The sequence below is a fragment of the Rhinatrema bivittatum genome, chromosome 2 (assembly GCF_901001135.1).
Source record: "Rhinatrema bivittatum chromosome 2, aRhiBiv1.1, whole genome shotgun sequence".
NCBI classification, from domain to species: domain Eukaryota; kingdom Metazoa; phylum Chordata; class Amphibia; order Gymnophiona; family Rhinatrematidae; genus Rhinatrema; species Rhinatrema bivittatum.
In genome coordinates this window covers 77247488-77271128 of record NC_042616.1, presented here as the reverse complement: position 1 = coordinate 77271128, position 23641 = coordinate 77247488, and the positions used below count along the sequence as shown (strand labels likewise).

Genomic DNA, 23641 nt, shown 5'->3' with positions numbered 1-23641 from the left:
AATCCACAATAGGACCCTGCCTCCTATCCCATGACTTTGTAATTTCCTGAGGAGTCTCTCATGGGGGACATGGTCAAATGCCTCTGAAAATCCAAATACAATATATCGACCAGCTCATTTTTATCAGCACAGCCAGGCTCTGAACCAAGGGAGTGGCAGGGCAGCAGGAGCAGGTCAGGCAGAAGCAGCTTCTGTGGTGACACTACGATGGCATCCAAAGAGGGGCAGGGGAGAAGTTCTTCCTCCCATTGGGCAAATAAGGCCAGGAGAAGTCTGTGGTGATTCCAAAATGAAGAGTGCCTGAAGAGGTCCATTAGGTGGGGTTGCCAGGAGAAGCCTACATGCTATGGGACTGGAGAAGTGTGAAGTTTGAGTGGGAGATCAGAGACCAAGACATTGCACTGCCCCTTTTGAATATGAATTTTGATAGGGGATGACTGGGCAAGTTCAAAGGAGTGAACCTCATTCCATTTCAAGAGGGATGGGATGGAAGGAGCATGGAAGAATCTGAGTTTAGCCTAACACTTGGAGGATGGGGTGGGTTTGCTGAAGAGGATATGAGTAGGTGGGGAATCTAATCATTATGTTCCTGAGAATCAATATATGGGAGTTCTTAAAGATGCCTCATAAGTACTATACATTAGGAGGGGGAGGGGCGGGGCTTCAGACCATGAAATATTGAAACTTCAAGTACCTGTTACATACAGCCTTAAATAACACATAATATCAGATTCCAAATAATACAAAGTAAAACAACACATACAAATAATAAGATTATCTTGTTGTAATACGATTTATTAATAATGACTTTTAAATCGAAGTTTAGTTTTCAAAAAGAAATGGCCAGCGTGTAGTATTCCCGTTTCAGCATAGCTCCTGTCTTCATCAAAATAATATCCGGCTACTTGCGAATCAGAGGCGAATCTTCGGCATTGTTTAGCCCTTGTATCAGAGGGATCGGGTCCTGATCCAGTACATTGGGATGCAAGCTTTTCAAGTGTGTGTTTATTCTGAGCTTGTCTCGCTAAACTAGAAAAAGCATATAGAAAATAGAAATAGCGTGGACAGATTCAAACTCCCACCCACTTCCCATTGGAGGACCTGTTGCATGTCACCAAGCAAATGAAGAGATAAAAGCTTGTAGTTGCCGGAAAGCCAGTTCCGCTGGGACTGTACCATTGCACAAGTTTCTGACAGGGGAGCTCGGACTCATTTTGTTGCACTGTAAAATGAAATTCCGTCTGTTCACAATCCCTATATTAGAAAATACACTCTATGTCAGTTTGTTCAGGGTGAGAAGCACTCGTCGAAGTGGCACATTACATTTTAAGTAAAGAGTATTGCGCCCCCCACCTCCCCGCCGTAATCCTGATTCCGCAGTCCATTTCAGCTTTGTCCTTGCATAGGTGCGTGTGTTGGGGCTGGAGAAGTTCTTTCTTATTTATTCTGCAATCTGTTGTTGGGGTAGGTTGGGAAAGAAAAGAAAAAAACATGTTTCTGAAATGTAGATCCGCTGGTGAATTATATTTTCCTTTGCAGTCCAGAGGCGTCAGGGGGGAATGGCCACTGAAAAGCAGGGCAGGGTGAGGGGGGTCTGCTGGTTACTGATCCTGTGTGGCGGCTTTTAGAGCTGCTGTAAATCCAAGAGTGAATGGAGACAGTGTATTACAGAAATTGGTAGATGGCGGATTCCTAAAGGAAAAGCTTGACTAGCTGCGATCTCGTTCAGAATAGCTGCAAATATTTATCTTACTAAAAAATTAGTATATATGATTGCAATTATATTTTGTGAAAAAGACCACAGGCAATCAGCTGTTTTCAGTGCCTTCGGTATGAAACGAACACGTGGGTCTTTTTTGCCTGCATGTTACCAGCATAATAGGCTTAATAGCTATTAGTGTGAAAAATTGGGAAATTATTTGTATATTTTTGCATGGTTTTCTACTTAGATCCCAGTGACATTGGCTTGTGACATTCTACTTAGATGCCTGTGACATTGGCTCCTTGACACTTTGGGGTTGATTTTAAAAAGAGCGCATGCACATGGACGTGCCGATTTTATAATATGTGCGTGGCGGTGCGCACATGTTATAAAATCTCATGGCCACATGCACATCTGTGCCGGATTTTAAAATACGCAAGTGCAGGATGGCCGAATTTTCCAATATTATGTGTGGCGATGCAATTAGGCCTCCCCCAGTTCCCTCCCAGTTCGCTCCAATTGGGAGGGAACTTCCTTACCCCCTGCCTAACCTTCCTTCCCTTTCCCCTCTCTACCCCAATCCCTAACACCTACCTAGCTACCTGAAATTTTTTTTCTATTTACTGTTCCTCCTGAACAGAAGTAGTTTCCTCACACTGGCCTGCTGCCGGCGAGCGCTTCCTCGTGACAGCGGCTGGCCTCCGTCCCGCCCTCCCCTTTTTTTAGGCCCGGCACTTGTGCGCGTAGCAGGGTTTATGCGTGTGACCAGGCCCGTTTTAAAATGTGCGCGATGTGAAGGCCCGACCACGCACATAAACCCGCTTTTCACGTGTGCGGGCCTTTGAAAGTCCATCCTTTTGTTATCATTTGCAAACATGTATCTATCTATCTATCTATTTATTTATTTATTTATTTAAAGAGTCTTCTATACCGACATTAGTCGGTTTACATTGAACTATAGGAAGGAAATTACAAATAACAGGGGAGAGGGTAAGGGGGTACAGTGAACCAATAGAAAAGCAAGAAAGGCATAGGAACAAATCAACAGGTAAACTAGAGAGCCTTGAGGACAAAATCAGGGTCAAATTCAGAACAACGTAACATCACAATCTCTCCGTTACAGCCAAAACTGAATAGATCCATCTTTTATTTATTTATATGTACCGCTTATACAATTGGGTAATTGATCTATGCGGTTTACAGTTTGATTACATACATAAAATTACACAATAAAACAATTAAGTACGAGAAAAAACAATGTACGATGACTGACTAATGGTTAAAACATACATTAATGAGATATATAAAAGTCATAAAACTGTAACTATGTGATCTTATACGCAATAGAGCAAAAATATGTTTTAAGAGCTTTTCTAAAATCTTTAATATTTGATATGAGACGAATATCTTCAGGTAGAGAGTTCCATAAAACCGGACCAGCGACTGAGAATGCTTGCTTACGAGTCAGGTCCAGTCTTACTGTCTTGATTGTGGACACTTCAAGGATGCATTTGTCCATGGAACGTAATTGTCGAGATGATTTATAAAGCCTTAGCATTGAGCATAGCCAGACTGATGATGGATTGTAGATTAAATTGTGAATGATAATGAGAGCTTTGTATTGAATACATCTTTATAGAGGGCAAGGTTCAAAACCATGCCTAGGTAAATAGGCATGTCAGAAAATTGTTCCCCGCCCCCACTAAAAGTAAACCCGGATTTCCACGGTACCGTGCACTTTTTAGCCGGGTTAAAAAGAGGCATTCCTGTGGCGTGTTTAGGTCAGGGGAGTATTTTACTCCTCCTGCCTTCTTGGTCACCCACACAAACACAGGAGCAAAATACGTGGTGCTTTTAGTTTGAGCGCTTTACACTAATTAATTTTCAAAAATGAAGCTGCCTGCATAGATTTGCTTTGAAAGTTATTTGCAGGCATATGCGGTTAAATTTCCCCCCTCCCCCCATAATGATTAAAAGGTGTTTATGCGGCTGGAAGTCCAATTTTTAAGTGGTTTCAGGGGGAATTCTGAAATTGGCAGGAATATAAGATAAATCACAAAGTTCCTTTGAAATGCATGGATCTAAAAGAAATGTTTGGAGTGGGAAAAATGTAGAGGTCGATATTCATTGCCGGATGCAGCTGCATTCTAACCACATAAATTGGGGGCAGGCCAGAAGCGGGCAGGAGGTATTTCCAGGAGGAGCGGAGTTAGCCGCAGAAGTTATGCTGCTAACTCTGGTCGCGCCGTAGGGCGGTCCTAAAGTTAAGATGGCCGTTTATATTCAGCGGCGCTCCCATGCCACTGAATATCCTAGTTGAGTTAGCTGGAGAGGTGTATCCGGCTAACTTAGCTAGCCGCTCTGTGTCTGAATATTGGCCCTCTAATTTTTATCTAAAACTCTGGATAGGTCTATTCTTGCACGTGTAAAAGTAGATCATCCCTGAGCCCGATTAAGATGCTCTTTTTTTCATTGTAACTGAGTTTTTGTAATGGTTGTACACTTTGCCCTAACCTTTTACTCGGTACGCATCTCAAAACACTGCAAGCCACATGGCGAGGTAAAGGCTTTGACTTTGCTGGATATGGTGACCTGATAAAAGAAACTTAAGCTCTTGAAAGCTAATCACCAACCTATAAAGTTAGACCAGTCATAAGGCATCACATGCAACTTGTTTGTTGACCTTTATTTCTGCTGGAAATAGTGAAAAGAGCACAGAGCTTTGGAGAATGAGGAGGAAATAAACCGCGCACATGTGGGGGGCGCACACGGGGCTGGATTTAGGCACAGGCCACATAGGCAAGTGCCTTGGGCCCCAAATTCTGAAGGCACTGAAAAACTGGGACACCCTCTGCTGCTGTCTGATTTCAGGGGGGCAAAAATCCCCATCCCTAGTCCTCTGCCTATGGGCACCATAATCTTAAATCCAGTCCAGGGTACACAATTTTATGTAATTGGGACAAGAAGATGGAAGCTGGTGGAAAATGGAGACGTCTCCAGTCTAGCTTTCTGTTTTTTTGTTTTTTTTTGGGGGGGGGGGGTATCGGGTGGAGTCTGAGTGTCTGCCGAGCCTAACTTAGGGGCTTGTGTACTTAAGCAGTGCTAACTTACCATTTTAATGTAAGAAATTTCTGTAGGATTTACTCAGCTGTGGTACACGAGTACCGCAGTTTAGTAAATCGTGTGGTTGGACTGGGAATCGTGGTATCATGGCCGGGAAAGTATGCATGTTCACGGCCGTAGAAACATATGGGGCGGATATTAAAAGGCCTGCGCGATTAAATCCGGAAGGATTTACGCGCACAGGGCCCTCGCATGCCGGCGCACCTTTTTTGCATAGGCCGCCGGCGCACGTAAAGCCCCGGGACGCGCGTAAGTCCCGGGGCTTTGGAAAAGGGGCGGGGAGGGGGCGTTTCGGGGGCGGGCCCCGGGGCTTTCAGCAGGCTTTCAGCAGGCGTAACTTTGCCGACAAAGGTAGGGGGGGTTTAGATAGGGCCGGGGGGGGGGGGGGGTGGGTTAGGTAGGGGAAGGGAGGGGAAGGTGGGGGGAGGGCGAAGGAAAGTTCCCTCCGAGGCCGCTCCGAAATCGGAGCGGCCTCGGAGGGAACAGGCAGCGCACGCTGGGCTCGGCGCGCGCAGGTTGCACAAATGTGCACCCCCTTGCACGCGCCGACCCCGGATTTTATAAGATACGCGCGGCTACGCGCGTATCTTATAAAATCCAGCGTACTTTTGTTTGCGCCTGGTGCGCGAACAAAAGTACGCGATCGCGTATTTTTTTAAGATCTACCCCTATGGTTGCAACACAGGGCTACAGTCTTTAAAGAGACACTAGTCCCAAGTGAAGCATCCACCCTCCCCTACCTCAATACAAATCATATCCCTCCCAAATAAAACCACTTCAGCAACCCCTGATACCCAAAGAGATCTCCCCAACAGAGGTTAAGCTGGTAGCTCTGTCCCTGTCTCCTATCTGAATATATCAACAAAGTCATCTGACTTTCAGGCCCCACCCCCCCTTTAAGCCAGGGCAGCTAGAGGCTCTTCTGGGCAGGAACAATACCCAGCTGCAGCTTCTCTTTGCCCTTCACATTTGGGGCAGGGGAGAGCTGCAGGTCAGCCGGCACCACTTTGAATTTCAGTGCCAGCAAGGCAGGAGTGACTGAGCATTGCTCCTGCCCAGAAGACCCTCAGGCACAGGAGGTAGGGTGTCTTTGGGGGTGGGGGTAGCAGCCCAAGCTCTGTTGAGGGGGATCTCCAGGGGAGGAAAGCTGTTGTGTCGGGGGCAGTTGCCAGAGGGGCTATATTTTTTTTTTGGGGGGGGGGGGGGGGGAGTAAGATGCTTCACTTTGGGCTAGTGCTTCTCTAAAGCATCCAGGGGAGGTCCCCACGAGCATCAGCACTGACATTTTCTCTCAGGGAGAATTAATACATCTCTTGATGTTTACTTAACTTTCCCTGGCATTTTGTGGATCATGAGGTTTATCACGAACTGCATCAAGCTTCTTTAATATTAATGAGCTGCTTTGCATACATTTATGTCCGCTGGTCTTTATTTATTTGGCCCGGTAGTTCCACCGCTTTCCTTATTCTAGCTCAGTCGGTACCAGGGATAGGATTCTGTTGCCATGATCTTTCATTCACAGCGACCCAAGGATTTTCTCCCTATTTTAATAGACCAGCCTTCCCACTGGTCATTAGAGCAGTTAATTTAGTTTAGTTTATTAATTAGTTCAGTTGCCTTTCTACATGTAATCAAAGTGATGTTTATTCTTAATTAACATAATGTCATATTCCAGACAATACAAAGTAAAACTCATACGAATAATAAGAGTATTTTCTATTATCATAAGACATGTTCAATAAATATTTACTAAACAATGCAGTTAAAATCGAAAAATGTATGATTGCAGGTATTGTAGAATGCTTGAATGTAAAGCCAGGTTTTAATACTCTTTCTGAATTTAGAATAATCTTTTTCTTGACGCACCATGCTTGGTAGGGCTTTCCAGAGAAGTGGTGCCTGCGACATAAAACAAGATCCCATTTGGAGATCCTTACATAAATAGTGACTTGGTTTATGGGGGTGACAGAAAATTAGTCAGATGAGTGCCTTGCTGTAGTTGCTTCAAAAATGCAACACAATTTTACATTTTATTCTGCATAGTATTGGAAGCCAGGAAGGATCCTGTAAAAGTGGTTTTAAAATAACCTTTTTTCTGGACACTAACATTACTTCTGACTTCCCAGGATCTACTTTTAATTTATGAAGCAAAAGCCAATTTGAAATAGTAGTAAGGTAATCATTAAACTTGGTTAATAGTTCTGTGCATTTAGGGCCTGTTTTAAAAAGTATTTACGGTACATGCCTAAAACTAGGTTGTACACGTGTAATTGCACTTTATCCATGTAAATAGGCTTTTGAAAATTTCTACAATATATACCATTGAATTATCCATAGCATATTCACGTGTAAGTGAACTTTACATGCATACATGGCTTTTCAAAATTGCTACAATAGCATGTTACATTTACATGTGTAATTACTTTTAAAATTACCCTGTTAGGATCTAAATCACAAGGATTTGAATGACATCTGCATATAGAAAACAGCTAAAACTTAGATCCTGGTTTAAAGTTGCAAGAGGAATCAGATGTAGATTAAATGAAGTAGGCAAAAGTATTGATCCTTAAGGAACTCCATAGGACAATGTACATGGAGAAGATAGGTCAGCACCTCCAATTGATCTAATATGCCTGGTTTTCAAAGAACATATAAACCAATCTACTACCTTCCCTTGAATTCCAGTATCATTTAATCTTTGGATTAATCGTTTAATCATATCAAAGGCTGCATTTATGTCTAAAAATAGCATCTTTGCCCCTTTCCACATTGAGTCTTCATTAATTAAAGCCATCAATGCAGATTTAGTACTGTGTCCTTTCTGAAAACCAGGTTGTCTCAGCTGAAATGTTAGGGTTTTTATTTAAGAAATATGTGAGTTGGTCAGATACAACTTTATTTAACACCTTGTATATAAATGTAATTTTAGAGACTAGTATAAAGTGGTTGGGATCATTTGGGTCAAGAGTGTCTTTTTTAAAATGGAACATACCCTGGCTATTTTTAATATCTCTGCCACATTTCTTTGCTTTAAACAAGCAATAGCTCTGAGGCTGGGCACCATGCCCAACACTTATACACTATGTTGAATATTCACCCTTCAAACAATGTTTTAATTTTTATATAGAAAAAATATTTTAATAAAATTATAAAAAAACAAACAGATAGGATGTCAACAATTATAATCATGACACACCATAAAAACACTTCAGATATAGTCCTTTATAAAAATGCATGCAAATAACACAGGGTGATGATGCTTATTCAAAATCCACTGTAAAAGATGAACTGTATCAGTGTACTGCATCAAGCAAATATTGGCAATTTAAACCATATTTTGTTCCAAAAGGAACTTCGCTCGCTGTCCAGAGAGCAAATAAAAAACTGGAATCCCCAGTTATGATTCAGGAACCTGAATCATAGACTCTAAAACTGAATCATAGACTCTAAAACTAACATTACAACCTGGAAGAAATTAGTAACCTGTTAAAGTGCTGATGGATAAAGCCTAATTTTTAATTTCCTTTTAAAGTCAAATAATTAGGCTCCATCCTGATTTCTGTTGGAAATTCCATATTAGGAACTTCCCAGGTAAAAGATCTAGGTGTCATAGTGGATAATACATTGAAATTGTGAGTTCAGTGTGCTGTGTCAGTCAAAAAAGCAAACAATGTTAGGAATTATTAGGAAGGGAATGGTGAATAAAACGAAAAATGTCATAATGCCTCTGCATCGTTCCATGGTGAGACTGCACCTTGAGTACTGTGTACAATTCTGGTCGCCACATCTCAAAAAAGATATAGTTGCACTGGAGAAGGTACAGAGAAGGGCGATCAAAATGATAAAGGGCATGAAACGGCGCCCCGGTGAGGAAAGGCTAAAGAGGTTAGGGCTGTTCAGCTTGGAGAAGAGACGGCTGAGGAGAGCTATAATAGAGGTCTAGAAAATCATGAGAGGTCTAGAACAGGTAAATGTGAATTAGTTATTTACTCTTACAGATAATAGAAGGACTAGGGGGCACTCTAAGAAGTTAGCAAGTAGCACATTGAAAACTAATCGGAGAAAATTCTTTTTCACTCAACGCACAATTAAGCTCTCGAATTTGTTGCCAGAGGATGTGGTTAGGGCAGTTAGTGTTGCTGGGTTTAAAAAAAGTTTGGATAAATTCTTGGAGGAGAAATCAATTAATTGCTGTTTAATCAAGCTGAGTTAGGGAATAGCCACTGCTATTTCTGGCATTAGTAGTATGGGATCTACTTAATGTTTTGGGTACTTGCCAGGTACTTGTAACCTGGATTGGCAACTGTTGGAAACAGGATGCTGGGCTTGATGGACCCTTGGTCTGGCCTAGTATGGCAACTTCTTATGTTCTTAAATCTTACCACCAGGTTTACTCTTAATGATGACCATGACTCCCCCACCCAGGTACTCTGCTTTGTATTATCCCCAGCTGACCTGGAGATTGAACCATGGATATTCCACAGGGTATTCACAGCATTGTCATTGAGCCACTAGGCTGGGCCATGTTGGGCCTACTGCAAGTGTTGCCGATATTGTGCATTAATGTGGTTTTAATGCACATTAAACAGTAAATTCAACATTTAATGCATGTTGCTATATTACTGCAGCTTAGTAAATAGGCCCCTTAGGTTGCAGACAAAAGAAAAGGGGCAGGCATGAATGAAGCTGGGAAAACAACTATACACACCAGAAATTATGAAGATAATATTTAATCAAATATATCCAGGGGCATGAACTAAAACTGATCCGATTTTTAATTGGTATGCATGATTATATTTGTTTATATATTTTGAATCTTGTGTGCATGCTTTGGATATGTTTGGTCAGTTGCACCCTTATATATTTTGTTTTTATTTATCTTATATGTGTAGTGCTTTTCCTCAAAGGCTCTTTCCACTTTGATGCATGTATGATGAACTCTTCAGGTAGTGAAGAGTTCATTTTTCTATTTTTCAAAATGTAAATCCATTTTTAAAAGCTCATTGTGGGTAGACCAATGATTTTCCTTACAGTGTACTCTCCTTCAAAATCCTATGTTCCACTATTGAGGCTTGTTAGGTAGAAAAAGAAGAATTCAAGTTTGACTGAGCATAAAGACTAAAAGTGCATGAAAGCGTAAAGGTATTTAAAAACATGAGGCAGTTTAAGCTGCAGCCCTTCTGCTGACAAATGAGCCTTTCCGACCTGCATGTAGTGCAAGTATACTTTGACCATCCACTAGATGTCGCTATAAGAGAAGTGCTTGGCTGTCCCTCCTCCCTAGGTTATTTTAGCAGTACACCTACTCTACAAAGAACTGGAGCTAGGAATTGACGGTGTCCTGCTTGGGAACCATAAAATTATATACATTTTGCCATCGAGCTGTTACTTCATGTTGGTTATATATGCCTTCTGTGCCTGCTATCATTTCATTTTCATTTTCTTATGTGTTTGCCATATCATTTGTCATGACTAACACTAATTACCCTAAGTGGAGTGCTGTTTTAATATTTTATACCACCTTGATTTTAGGACTGTGATTTGAAGATCCAGCGTATGCTAACAGCCAGACTAAACGGCAGACTCCAGTTGTGCATGTAAGTGGTGAACAAAGAAATAGGGTGCCTACAGTATAGGGACAGTGAATTTTACAACTACAGCTTGTTGGAAGGACTGAAAGCTGGAAATGCAGCGATCGCGGATGAGTTGTCTTAAAAGAAGAATGTACGAAGAGACCGAAAGTGCTGCAGAGCTATCAGAGGATGAAGTTAAACCAAACCTGGCACCGCTGGCTGGGTTAGAATCATCCGGGAAACAAAGGAAACAGGAGCAACCAGAGAAAAGGATCACAGGCTGCAAAGCCCAGGGTCATGACCAAACAAGTGAGAGCTCTGGTAATTCAACAGCGGCCATGGCAGATGAACTACCAAGCTGCTGGTCAGAGGAGCAAGGGAGCTATTTCAGAGAAAAGAATCCCTGGCTCATCATACAGAATGGGAAATTGGGATGTGACACCTGCAGGACTGTGGGGAGGCTGGATTTGAATCAGCACATGCGGAGATCCCGGCTGGCCAGAGAGTGGACTGAGATCCTGATTTCCTCCTCGGCTGAGAAAAAGAAAGCACAGCAAGTTGCATTCAGGAAAAAAATCTGGGAACACCGAGAAAGCCAAGCACATCAGGATGCAGAGAGTGTCCTGATGCAAACCCGCAGAAGCCATTTGGAAGCAGACGGGCAGCTGGACCAGGCTGAAGAAGACGAGACAGTCTGCAGGATCTTCAGAACTGCATACATGATCGGCAGAACAGACTGTGCATTTGCACGCATGCCTGCATTAATAGATCTGCAGAGAGTGAACGGAATAAACATGGGGAGAGTGCTACAATCAGAGCAGTCCTGTGCTGATATCTGTGATTTCATTGGAGCTGAAATGAAGAAGAGAGTTGTAAAACACATCATGGAGAGAGACATCCAGTTTGGTGTGGTGGTGGATGAGTCTGCAAACATTAGTCATCAGATGGTGTTACTGGTGTGCTTGAGAGCTGCCTTCTTTGAGACGCCTACAACAATTTTCTTTGATTTGATTGAACTGGATAGCACGGGGGCTGAGGTGATCACCCGTGAGTTGCTTAAGTGTCTTCGCCATCACTTTCCAAATGATTTTCTTAAGAGGAACTGGATATCATTTACTACTGATGGAGCATCCAGCATTTTGGGTCACATCTCTGGAGTGGACACAAACTTAACCAGGCCAGAGAACTATCCTGATCTTGTTGTATGGCATTGCTGTACCCATAGACTTGAACAGGTAGTGGCAGCTACTTTGGAAACTCTCCCAGGCTTCGACATTATTCAGGTTTTCATGGACAAGCTGTACACCCTGTACCACGCATCTTCAAAGAACCAGGAGGAATTACAGTCCTGGGCAGAGGGTCTTGCAAGTATCATCTTGGCTCTTGACCACATCCTCGATATAAAGTGGTCTGCATCCAGCAATCGTGCTGTGAAAGCAATCTGGGGTTTATATCCTGCCCTGCATGCTCATTTCAGTGTAGCTGCAGCAGATCCAAGCAGAGACAAAATGGAGAAATGTAAATACAGAGCTCTTTTAGAACGACTGACAGCTGTAGAGTTTGTGATAATCCTGGGCCTAATGAGAGATGCTCTGAGTGAACTGACTGATCTGTCTCTCAGACTCCAGGAGTCCTGTGTCACGCTCCCTGAAGCTCATGCATTTCTCTGCTGCAAAATTCAAGTGTTGGAAGCAATGGCAGATGGGAAGGGAGCTGGCTTCACCAGACTTGCCATGGAGGCTGCAAAGAATATGGAGTTCCAAGGAGTATCACTTCATGCGGGTAAAAATGGGGACATAGAGATGGGCGGCCGGCAGTTTTTTCAAAACCTGGCCACCTCGCTGACCAGCAGACTCATGAATTCTTCGGCAGCCCACACGCCACGCCTTTCAGATACAAACATTCTGGAATCTGACAGCTTTCTTGCTGCCTGCAAAATCCTATATCCTCGCTTCTGGCCAGAAAATGTCGACATTTTGTATGGAGAAAATGAAGTGCTCGCGCTTTGCCGGAGATTTCATCTGCCCGAGAGGCAGACCGTTGAGGCGTTTAAAGAGTACAAAGACAACGGAGGGAAGGTGATCCCTCCAGACATGGTTACCCTCCTTGTAACCCTGGAGACGGTAGCGGTTTCAACTGCAGAGTGTGAGAGAAGCTTCGGGTCACTGAAAAGCATTCTGACCAGGAGTCCCCTCGGCATTCCCAGAGTGAGCCGGCTGCTGTTCCTGAACCAGAATGGCCCACCGCTGGATTGCTTCCAGCCGCAGAGTTATGTCAGGGCCTGGCTGCTGCAGGAGAGGAGGATGGCGGGCCAGGCAGCATGCATGGACTGGGAGGAGCAGGATGAAGGAGGGATGAGGATTTTGTGGTCTTTCTTATAGTGTCTGTATTATGCTGTGTTGTAGATTACATAGTAAAAAGTGGCTTTCACTGAGTAACAAAGGAGAAAGGCGCATACAACAGATTCATAAATGTCTAGCTCGCCAAAGAGATAAGAATTTATCTCAATCACCTTCTAGAGCTCCATAATACAGACTCATCTTGATGCCAAGTAAAAGGAGCTAAGTATTGTCTCCCTCACAAAAAGTACCAACTCAAATATTGAAAACCAAAGCCCCTATATTACATTCAAAAATACCCAAATGTGCAGATTTTTTAGCTAGTATCATAGGCTAACTTATTTCCCAAAGACAGAAGTAACTGAAAATGACCTCGCTGGAGCACAGAATGGAAAAGGGGGAAACATTTAAATATTCAGTAGGCTTCAGTAAAGTGGATGGAGGTATTTTCCATAAAAAAAAGAAAGACATTCAAAGGCAAGGGGTCGTGGTATGAAGCTGGAGGGCGCAAGGCCCAGAGGAAACATGAGCAAACACTACTTTACAGAGAGGATAGTGGATGCCTGCAATAAGAATGCCATCAGAGGTGGCAGCAACAAATCCATGATAAATTGAAGCATGCTCGAGACAGACACGAGCACAGTGGGAAAGGCAGGGAGGGCATAACAGAATTAATAGGAGAGGGAAGCCTGAGCCAGTTATGGAACTCTGTTTACTCAATCCCATGGGCCAAAAAAGGGACAAAGACAAAACAGATCAGCAGTACGGATGTATCAAGCTTTTAAAAAGTGGAGAAAAACTGGAGTAAGGCTCTGAATCATTCTTAGGCAGAGAAACCAATGGTCCTTACCTGCCAATGCCTAGTAAATGTTTTATTGTGCTTCCTGGATCTCTTGAAGTCAGCAAAGCATCATCATCTTACTGAATAAAAGGTCTTATTAAATAGTCCTTCTGCTGAATGACACAGTATTTATTGTACATCCTTGACACAATAATTTAAAAACACAGTAACATATTAACATACATATAGTAACGATGGCAGAAGCCAAATGGTCCATCTAGTCTGCCCAGCAAGTTTCCTATGGTAGCAACTGCCGCTCCGTGCAGGTTACCCCCAAGCACCATTAAGCTTTAACCCGCACGCACTATGTTATCACTTTGTTTTTTATTTATTTCCTGCCTTGTCTTCCTTCCAGCTTCCTGCAAGCTTCCAAGTTCCCTTACCCTGTTGATTGTAACTTTGACTCATTCCTACCTATTGTTTACCTTTCGTTCTATTGAATTGTGACCCCAGTTATATTCTTGTTTATTGTAAACCGATCTGATATGGTTATTTACTATGAAGGTCGGTATATAAAACTGTTAAATAAATAAATAAATAAATAAATATTAACAAAGCAACTTTTTACTGGGTGAGGAGCCTTCCTGAAAATTGCTGCTTGATGTGTTTTGCTTTTGAACTTGGCCGTAGAAGCAGTCCTGTGCTTTTTCCATTATGTCTGCATATCAGTACCCCAGACCATAAAAGTTCGGGGCCCATGTTGGTTGCCCTCTGCATCCAATTCACCTTTCCTCCATGCCGTCAAAGCAGAGAGCAGTCAAAAGCATCAAGGCTTACTGGTTGAGGATAGTAATCCCAATGCATATTGTTAAGGGTAGCAACTGCCACCCTTTTCTTCATTTCCATCCTTCAGCCTTTAGGGATCCACATTGCTTATCTCATGCCTCTTTGAATTATTAGACTGTTTTTATGTTCACCAACTCCTCTGGAAAGGCATTCCAGCCATCCACCACCCTTTCTGTGAAGAAATATTTCCTGACATTGGTTATCAGTCGTCCCCCCTGGAGTTTCATTTCGTGACCCCAGTTCTATTGTTTCCTTTCCAACGGAAAAGGTTCGAAGTATGTGCATCATTATAATCTTTCAGGTATCTGAAGGTCTGAATTATATCTCCCCTGCACTTCCTCTGTTCCAGGATGTACATATACAGATCCTTTAGCCACACCTCATACCATTTTGGTTGCTCTGCTTTGGACTGCCTCCATCCTGTTTCTATCCTTTTTGAGATAAGGACTCCGGCACTGATCCCTTGTACACCAAGGACCTGTAGAAGGGGATTACCACCTCCTTTTTCTTACTGGTTATTTCTCTCTTGGTGCAGCCCAGCATTCTTCTAGATTTAGCTATTTCCTTGTCACATTGCGTCGCCACCTTCAGATTGCCAGACACTATAATCCCAAGGTCCCTTGCCCAGTTTGTCCTCATTAGTCTTTCACCATCCATCACATACAGCTCTTTTGGATTACCGTACCATAGATGCATGACTCTGCACTTCATGGCATTGAATCCTAGCTGCCAAATACTCGACCAGTGTCCAAGCTTTCTTAAATCACTTTTTGTTTTCTCTACTACTTCAGGCGGGTCCACTCTGTTGCAGATCATAGTATCATCCGCAAATAGACAAACTTTACCTTCTATCTCTTCCCCAATGTCCCTCACAAAGATATTGTACAGAACCGGTCCCAAAACCGATCTCTGTGGCACTCCACTTAACATGGTTCTGTCTTCAGAGTAGGTTCTGTTTACCATTACACGTTGTCTCCTGTCAGTCAATCAGTTTGCAATCCACACCACAACCTTGGTATCCACTCTCAAGCTTCTCATTTTGCTCACAAGTCTCCTATGCGATACTGTATCAAAAGCTTTACTAAAATCCAAGTAAATCACATCGAGCGCTCTTCCCTGGTCCAATTCTCTAGTCACTCAATCAAAAAAATCAATCAGATTCGTCTGACAGGACCTTCCCCTAGTGAATCCATGCTGCCTCAGGTCGAGCCACCCACCGGATTGTAGATAGTTCATTATCCTGTTCTTCAGAAGAGTCTCCATTAATTTTCCCACCACTGAGGTGAGGCTAACAAATCTGTAGTCTCCAGCTTCCTCTCTGCTCTTCTCCAATCTCGCGGCACCACTCTCCTTTCCAGGGATCTATTGAACAGGTCATGCACTGGACCCGCCAGCACATCTCTGAGCTCCCTCAGTCTCCTGGAATGTACCTCATCCGGCCCCATGGCCTTGTCCACTTTCAGTTTTCCTAGCTCTTCCCACACATTCTCCTCTGTAAACCAGTGGCATAGCCAAAACTGAATTTGGTTTTTTTTGGGGGGAGGGGAAGCAAGGTTATCATGGCTGGGTAGTAGACATACAGATCTAGGCCCTACTAGTTGTACTCTTATCGATAAATACTGCCTTAGCATGAGTAGTCTGCAACAGCCATCATGCATCATGAATGACATTTTAAAATATTTTAATTCTATTACTTCAAGGACTTACCAACATTAAAAATTCCTTATTAATCTGTATTAATTAATTTGATATTTATTGCAATTTATAAATGCACAATATCATGTAAAAAGTAAACAAAAAACACTTAGCAGAAACATCAGATCCAATCATGGAATAAAACAAATATCACTATATTCTTTTATGAATCCTCTTTCCAAAAATGCATAGAACTTCAGTAAGACAGTAATAATCATAATAATCTTCATAAAAAGATTTGCAACAGAACAGAATTAGGACATGCAAAAATTTTTTTTTTCAAATTCCGGTGTCACCTAAGTGACAGCAAAACAAATTCCCTTTGCTGCCAAACACTTTGTGAAATAACACAACCTTTGCAAAATAAATACCTAGAACCTTACCATACCATAACAGCAGCAACCTTATCTACAAAAAGGCAGCAAGGCAAATATTACACCAGACCCTAGAACACTAATACATGACCTAGTGGGCAAACAGGAATGCTACAAATCCCTACAGAGAAACTACTTGCTAGCCAAAATACTACATCTCTGTCACACATGCACAACAAAGACAGACCCTTACCTAAGACAGAATAAAGAACTAAAATTAGAAACGAACATGCAGACAAAACTAAAATGGAAAGCCTGAGAAACACACTCTGAACACTGGAATACTGAAGAAAAGCAAAATACAAATATATAAGAAATGCATGTTCCCAAAGATGGCATATTCCAATCGCTGAAAGGCAAAATCATTTTTTTTACCTTTGTTATCTGATGTTATTTTCTAATCAGTTGGTCCCAGTCTCTTTTTTCCCCTTGCCTGTCTTTTCCTTATTCTTTTATCAAAGTCTCTTTTATTCTGTTTCTTTTCTCTCCTTCTGTCTTCTTTCCTTCCTCCTTTGTACACACACACACGCAGACTCTCTCACATGTTCTGTCACACAAACACACTTTCTCTCACACAGGATCTCACTCTTCCATGCTCTCTCTCACATACACACAGACTCCACTCCCACACAGGCTTTCATTCTCACATGCTCTTACACAAATGCTTCCATTCCCACCAACACAACACACAGACTCTCACACTCACATGCTGTCTCTCCTCTCACACGCAAGTTCCCAATCCCCATTCCCTCCACAGACATACACAGGCTCTCATTCTTAATTGCTCATACATACAGGCTGTCTCACATTCTCCCTCACAAACACACACATACAGGCTCGCGCTGTTGCATACTCTCACAGCTTCATATTCCTATACAAACAGGCTCTCACATATTCTCTGTCACTTGTAGGCTCCTGCTCTCACTTCCATATATACAAACACACATAGGCTCTCACTCTCATGCAGACTCCCACTCTCACACATACTCACAGGCTCCCACTTTCACATGGAGGCTTCTACTCTTACATGCTCTTTCTCTCACACACACAGACCCCAGGCAGGCTCCCATTCACACCCCCCAGCTCCTCAGGCAGACCCCATTTATGCCCCCCATCCCTCCCAGACAGGCTACCATTCAGACACACACTCACCCCCAGGCAGGCTACCATTCAGATATACACACACCCAGGCAGGCTAACATTCACACCTCCCCCCAGGCAGGCTATCATTCATACACAGAGACACAAACACAAAACACAGGCAAAAGGGGGAACCTGTTCTGCTGCTGCTCCTTATATGCCTGCCCACTATATTCAGAACTCGTAGGGCTAGCACATCCTCTATGCTGATCTCCCAATACACGAGATCAGCATAGCACAATTACTGGCTGCACGTATTTTGAATGCTGCAGGGCTGGCACATGTGGAGGAGCAGGAGAATGGACACCTTCCGATGAGGGTATTTTTTTTCTTCGACTGGTCCTACTCCTCCTATTCTCGGCTGCCGGTAGGATGGGTCCACCAGCGGCCTTGCAAGCCTGCTCCACTTCTCGGCCCCTGGTGAGATGGGGTCCACTGGCGGCCTCGCGGGCTTGCTCCACTTCTCAGCCGCTGGGCCTTCTACTCTCCTCAGCTACCAGTGCGATAGGGTCTACCGGCGGCCTTGAGGGCTTGCTCCATTTTTTGGCCACCTGGCCTCTTTCTTTTTTCAACCGCTGGTGGGATGGGGTCCATCAGCGGCCTCACGGGCCTCTTCCTCTTCTCGACTGGCATGTCTGCTGCGGCCCTGTGCCAGGGCTTCTTCTTAAGCCACCGGGCCTGAGCCCATAGTGTGTGGGCCACAGCCCACCTGTCGCTACGCCACTCCTTTAAATGGAGTTTCTTCTACTCCACCCCCATCAACAGTCTTGTCAATCAGCAACAATCCTTCTCCAGGATCTTTAATGAATACCAAATTGAAGTATTGGTTTAATATTTTTATTTCATCGTCTCTCTCCACACATTGATATTTGTCACTTTTCAATTACACTATACTACATCGGACCTTTCTCCTTTCTTTGATATATCTGAAAAATGTTTTGTCTCGTCGCTTTACCTCTTTGGCAATCTGTTCATCCGCCTGACCTTTTGCTTTCATGATTTCATTCTTCTTCTCCCTTAGTTTCACCAGATATTCTTCTCTGTGTTCTTCTTTTTGGGATCCTTTATACTTCATGAATGTGGTTCTTTTTGCCTTTATTTTTTCCGCCACCTCCCTTGAGAACCAAATTGATTTCTTATTCCTTTTACTTTTGTTTACTTTTCTAACAAATAGATTTGTTGCCTTTGTAATTGCTGCTGTTAGTTTGCCCACGTGTTGTGCCACCTCTCCTATTTTCTCCCAGTCTTCTAGTTCTTCCACCAGGGAATCCCCATTTCAACAGTGTTTGTATTTTTGAAATTAAAAACTTGGGTCTTCATATAAACTCTCTATCCTATTTGTGAAATCAGACCATACCGTTTGATGATCACTGGTGCTCATTAGAGACATTATCCCCGCTAGTGAGCACAAGATCAAGTATTACACCCTCCCTTGTGGATTCTGTTACCATTTGTTTGAGCAGAGCCCCTTGCATTCACTATCTCTCTACTTCTTGTAGATTCCATAGAAGGGATTTTTCAGTCTACATCCAGCAGATTAAAATCTCCAACAAGCAACACTTCTCCCTTCTTTCCCATCTTTTGGATGTCTTTGACCAGATCTTCTGTTTGAGTCGGAGGCCTGTAGACCACACCAGGAAAATGGAAGCACCATCTACTTTCTTTTTATGAGTGTCCATAATACTTCTCTACCCTATGTCCCTTGCAATTCAATTGCTTGATTGTTGTTTTTAACATAAAGAGCTACTCCTCCCCCTTTTCTGTCCTCTCTGGCCTTCCTTATGAAGTTACAGCCATCCCTGGCTATATCTCAGTCATAAGACTCAATGAACCAGGTCTCTGTAACAGCAACTGTGTCCAAGTCTATTTCCACCATTAAGGCCTGCAGGTCTGGGATTTTATTGCCCAGACTATGAGCATTTGTAATCATAGCTCTCCAACTTTTCTTCTTAGGATTGCTGCTCTTCCTAGTCAACTTTTCTGCTATTTTGAGCTGATTGATTTTGCAGTTTTCTCTTCCCAATTCCTGTTTTACTCGGGGGTGACACATGGGTTCTCCTTGAAAATTATCCCAGCAAAACTATCCATGCCACAAGCACAGCTGCTAATTTGTGCGCAGGACATTTTCGGTAACATTTACAGACTTTTAAAAATCCCAAAGCATGCTCAAGTCCAAATCTCTCTCTATCTCCACCCCTGGGAACCCCTGAGCTCAGTCCAGGTACATTTGCACGCATTCCGAACATAACTTGCGAAAAACTGTCTGCATATTGGGCAGGCGGTTATATAACGAGCCAGTGGGTAAAGTACCATTTTACCCAGGCAGATACCTTGGAGATTTACCTTCTAAAATTATTATGTAATGAAATTGGACTTGTTATATATCAGATTGTTCAGGGAAGAGGATTCTTTATGCCTCTGGGAAAATTTCAATAAAAATTGTTTCTGTGACCCTGATAGATAAGGAAATTCTCCAGCAGCTGTGACCTTTTCAATTTATGGATTGGAACAGTTGGGTTTAGGGAGCATATTTTAGTTCTCTTTATAAATTGGGTGTGAATGAGATAATTCGAATAAAAATAAAATTGGGGTAAAGGAGGAGATGACGACAGCGTGACTAGCAATGGAGAAATTATTTGATTGATTGGAATGCGCTGACATGCCAATGACATCAAATGTGTTAAAGCGGGTGCCATATGCGGAATCAGCCTCCCTTGACCAGTCCTATATTTACGTTCATCCATAGCACTTTCACAAATCAAGAAACCTTATTCGTAGCGGAAACCTATAAAAGCTCTAGGAATGGAAAGTTTAGGACGGGAGTGCGGATGTTTTTTGGAAGGGGGAGCAGCTGTCTGTGTGAGCTGAATATCTTTGATCAGAGTAACTGACAAAAGAGGTGAGTTGGTTTCTTGAGTTGGGCAGTGATTGGCCTTTGGTTTTAGTTGTTTGAAGGGTGTCAGTTAGGACAGAGCCTTCAGAAATGCACCAAAGTGCTGTGAGGTGAACTAAAGTGCGTGGTGCAGGTAATGAACCAAAATAACTAAAGAAAGATGCCTTTGTTAAGGTAGATTCTTTCGCTGCGTGAGGCATTGGTTACTTCAAAGTTGCATTTAAACAGAAGAAAAGTTACTGAAATTGCTACTTATTGTGCTGTTATTTTAGGAGTGCCTTATTACTGATGCAGGCCTGAATCTAAACTAAAAAAGTTAGAGAATAAATCAGCTAAATGTTTTATATTTTTCTAAACAGTTTTAGTTGAGAGTCACACACAGAAAGAGGCCTATTTGAGGAAGTAATTCCAGATGAATTTTTGTGTTTGTGAGAGCAGTTAGTGTTTTATTTAGTTGTACAGTAGTTTAATATTTAAGTATTTACCTGGTTAGGTTTTATTATACGTAGGCACCTTTCTAAAGGCAAAAGATATTTGGTTAACTATAAGACATAAGAAATGATTTACTTACCTGAGTTTCCTTAGCTTCCTGATATGAGCCCCGTAAAGGGGAAATAATTGGTTCAGAGAAAGGAACTGGTAATTAAGTAGTATTAAGCAGTACTAGTTTTGGAATATCCTGCAACACCAGCAAATGCTGTTATAATGAAAAGTTAACGTAGAACAAGTATTTGTGACTACGGAAGAATTCATACCTTTCTTTTAGTTAAATCCAGAAGTTTTCCTGAAAAAATAAAAATCACACCCTTGTTTTAAGTTGTCTATTGTGTTTAATAAAATAACATCCATACTGCTGGCTGTTACTAGAAATACAATACACATAATGGGTTTAACTTACCTAGACCTGTATTACTGTAATCACCTCCATCTCAGTTCCTCTTCTTAACCTCCCAGACCTGTATTGGCCCTGTGGGTTATTCCCCTCAGTTTTACAATACGTGGTTGAGGGGTGGGAGTGTGGAGAGGTAAACTTGCCTCACCCTTCCTCCTTTATGTGGATTCCTGAGAGAATAGAAAGAAAGCATTAATTTAACATCCTTTAGTATCACCTGTAAAACCAGAGGCACCGTGAACAGGAGGTCCTTGTACTTTCGCCAGTCTACGTTAAAGAATGGTTTCACGATGCTTGCAGTAATGCCTTGTTTTTAGAGCTAAATAAAACCAGTACTTGCACTGAAAAAACAAACAAACCTTAAAAAAAAGCCAGCAAAAAAGAGATGATCAAAACTATTGTGGCAGGTTTTCTGTCTTAAAGCAAGCTGTCTGAGAATGAGACCTACAGCCTGGCTGCGCGAGGTTGCTCAGTGAGATGCAGATCAAATCTCCTCAGTCTATGGGTGACAAATCACTGAGATAGTGGACAACAGGAGCACCTCAGGTTTTAGTTTAATGCTGATAAGCCCAGATTTTCAAAGGCCCACGAGCGTAAAAAGAGGGGTTTACTCGCATGGCTGGGCCTTGCGCACGCAGCGTGCATTTTAAAACGGGCCCTGCCACGCACATAAACTCCACTATGCGCACGAGTGCCGGGCCTCTCCAAGGGGGGGCGCAGAAACCACTTCTGCTCGGGTGGAGCAGTAACTAAAAAAATAAAAAAATTTCAGGTAGATAGGTAGGGGTTAGGGGTCGGGGTAGAGAGGGGAAAGGGAAGGAAGGTTAGGCAGGGGGGAGGCCCAATTGCATCGCCACGCATATTACTCAAAAATTCCCCCCCCCCCCCCAGCGAGCGCTGCTCACAATTGCGCGTGCGGATTTTAAAATCTTGCATGCAGCCATCTGATTTTATAAAATCGGCGAATTCATGTACGCGCGCCGGGAGCTGCGTGGATATAGACGGCCATGCGCTTCTCTGAAAATCGACCCCTTAGGTGCTGACATCATTATTCTCAGGAAAGGTTTGTCTTTTTGCCGAAGATACCAAAATCTGAAACAGGATGGATAGCCAGTAAGATGCGGAAAACATGAGGAGGGATCTAGCGAAGCTCAAGAAATGGTTTAGGGTCTGGCAGCTAAGATTTAATGTTAAAAAAAAAAGCAGAGTTATGCATTTAGGCTGTAAAAAAACAAGGGAGAGATACAATATAGATGGTGAAATTTTTCTAAGCATGAAAAAAGAGTGGGATCTTAGGGTAATTGTATCTGATTATCTTAAGGAGGCCAAACAGGTGGATAAGGTGACAGCAAAAGACAAAGATGCTTGATTGCATAGGGAGAGGAATAATCAACAGAAAAAGGGAGGTGATATTACCCCTCTGTAGGTCCCTGGTAAGGCCTCATTTGGAATACCATGTACAATTCTGGAGACCGCACCTTCAAAAGGATAGAAACAGGAAGGAGTTGGTCCAGAGGGAGGCTACTAAAATGGTCAGTGGTCTTCATTCTAAAGCATAAGAGAAAAGACAAAAATCTAAACCTGTATGCCCCAGAGGAAAGGCGAGATAGGGGAGATATAATGTAGAGAAGTTTAAACATCTCCAAGGTTTCCATGCTCAGGAGATGGACCTCTTTCACTGGAAAGGAGGCTCTAGAATGAGGGTTCATGGGATGAAGGTGAAAGGAAATAGATGCAGCAGGAGTAATCTAAGGCACTGCTTCTCAGACAGTGAGCTGGGGCTTACTAGTATGCCTTGGGAAACGTCTTTCTGTGTGGCAGCGCTGGCAGCCTCCGCAAGATCCTCCTCCCTGGGCTCATGCTAGTTTCTACTGGACAGTGCCCCATATCATTTGCTTGCTGCTTCAAGCCCCTCCTTCCTATCCCCACAGTAACCGGACAGCACTGAGGAAGACTGGAGGAGAGGGGCGGGAATATGGAGCTCATAAGAGCAGCAGTGAAAGGCAGGGAAGAGCCTCTTTTCCCTGCTTCCCACCCACAACTGCTGCCTGAGGTACAGGGCTCTTTCTTCCCTTCTGTGCTCTGTTTACTTGGAGAGTCACTGCCCCAGGGTCTTAGACGCCCTGTGCTGCAGGAACGTGGGACTCAGATGACAGCAGAGTAAGGAAGTCACACAAAGGTGCAGCCGGCTGAGAATGATTTGTGGGAAAGGAATTGGGGGGGGGGGGGGGGGGGGGGGTTTAAATCTGAAAGGGGGTGAGAGGAGAAGGGATGAATGCTTGG

The 23641-nt window shown here is 43.0% G+C and overlaps 1 protein-coding gene across 1 annotated transcript; it reads left to right on the top strand.

The window, feature by feature from the left end:
* The first annotated feature begins 1363 nt into the window (after positions 1-1363).
* On the top strand, positions 1364-13827 carry KIAA1586 (KIAA1586 ortholog). The gene is made up of 2 exons (XM_029588358.1): positions 1364-1464; positions 10358-13827. Exon 2 carries the CDS (start codon positions 10512-10514, stop codon positions 12777-12779), a length of 2268 nt encoding a protein of 755 aa, XP_029444218.1. The 5' UTR covers positions 1364-1464; positions 10358-10511; the 3' UTR covers positions 12780-13827.
* Positions 13828-23641: the final 9814 nt, after the last annotated feature.

Excerpts from the sequence above, each read along its gene's own strand:
- KIAA1586 (XM_029588358.1), top strand. The coding sequence starts at position 10,512 with ATGCAGCGATCGCGGATGAGTTGTCTTAAAAGAAGAATGTACGAAGAG.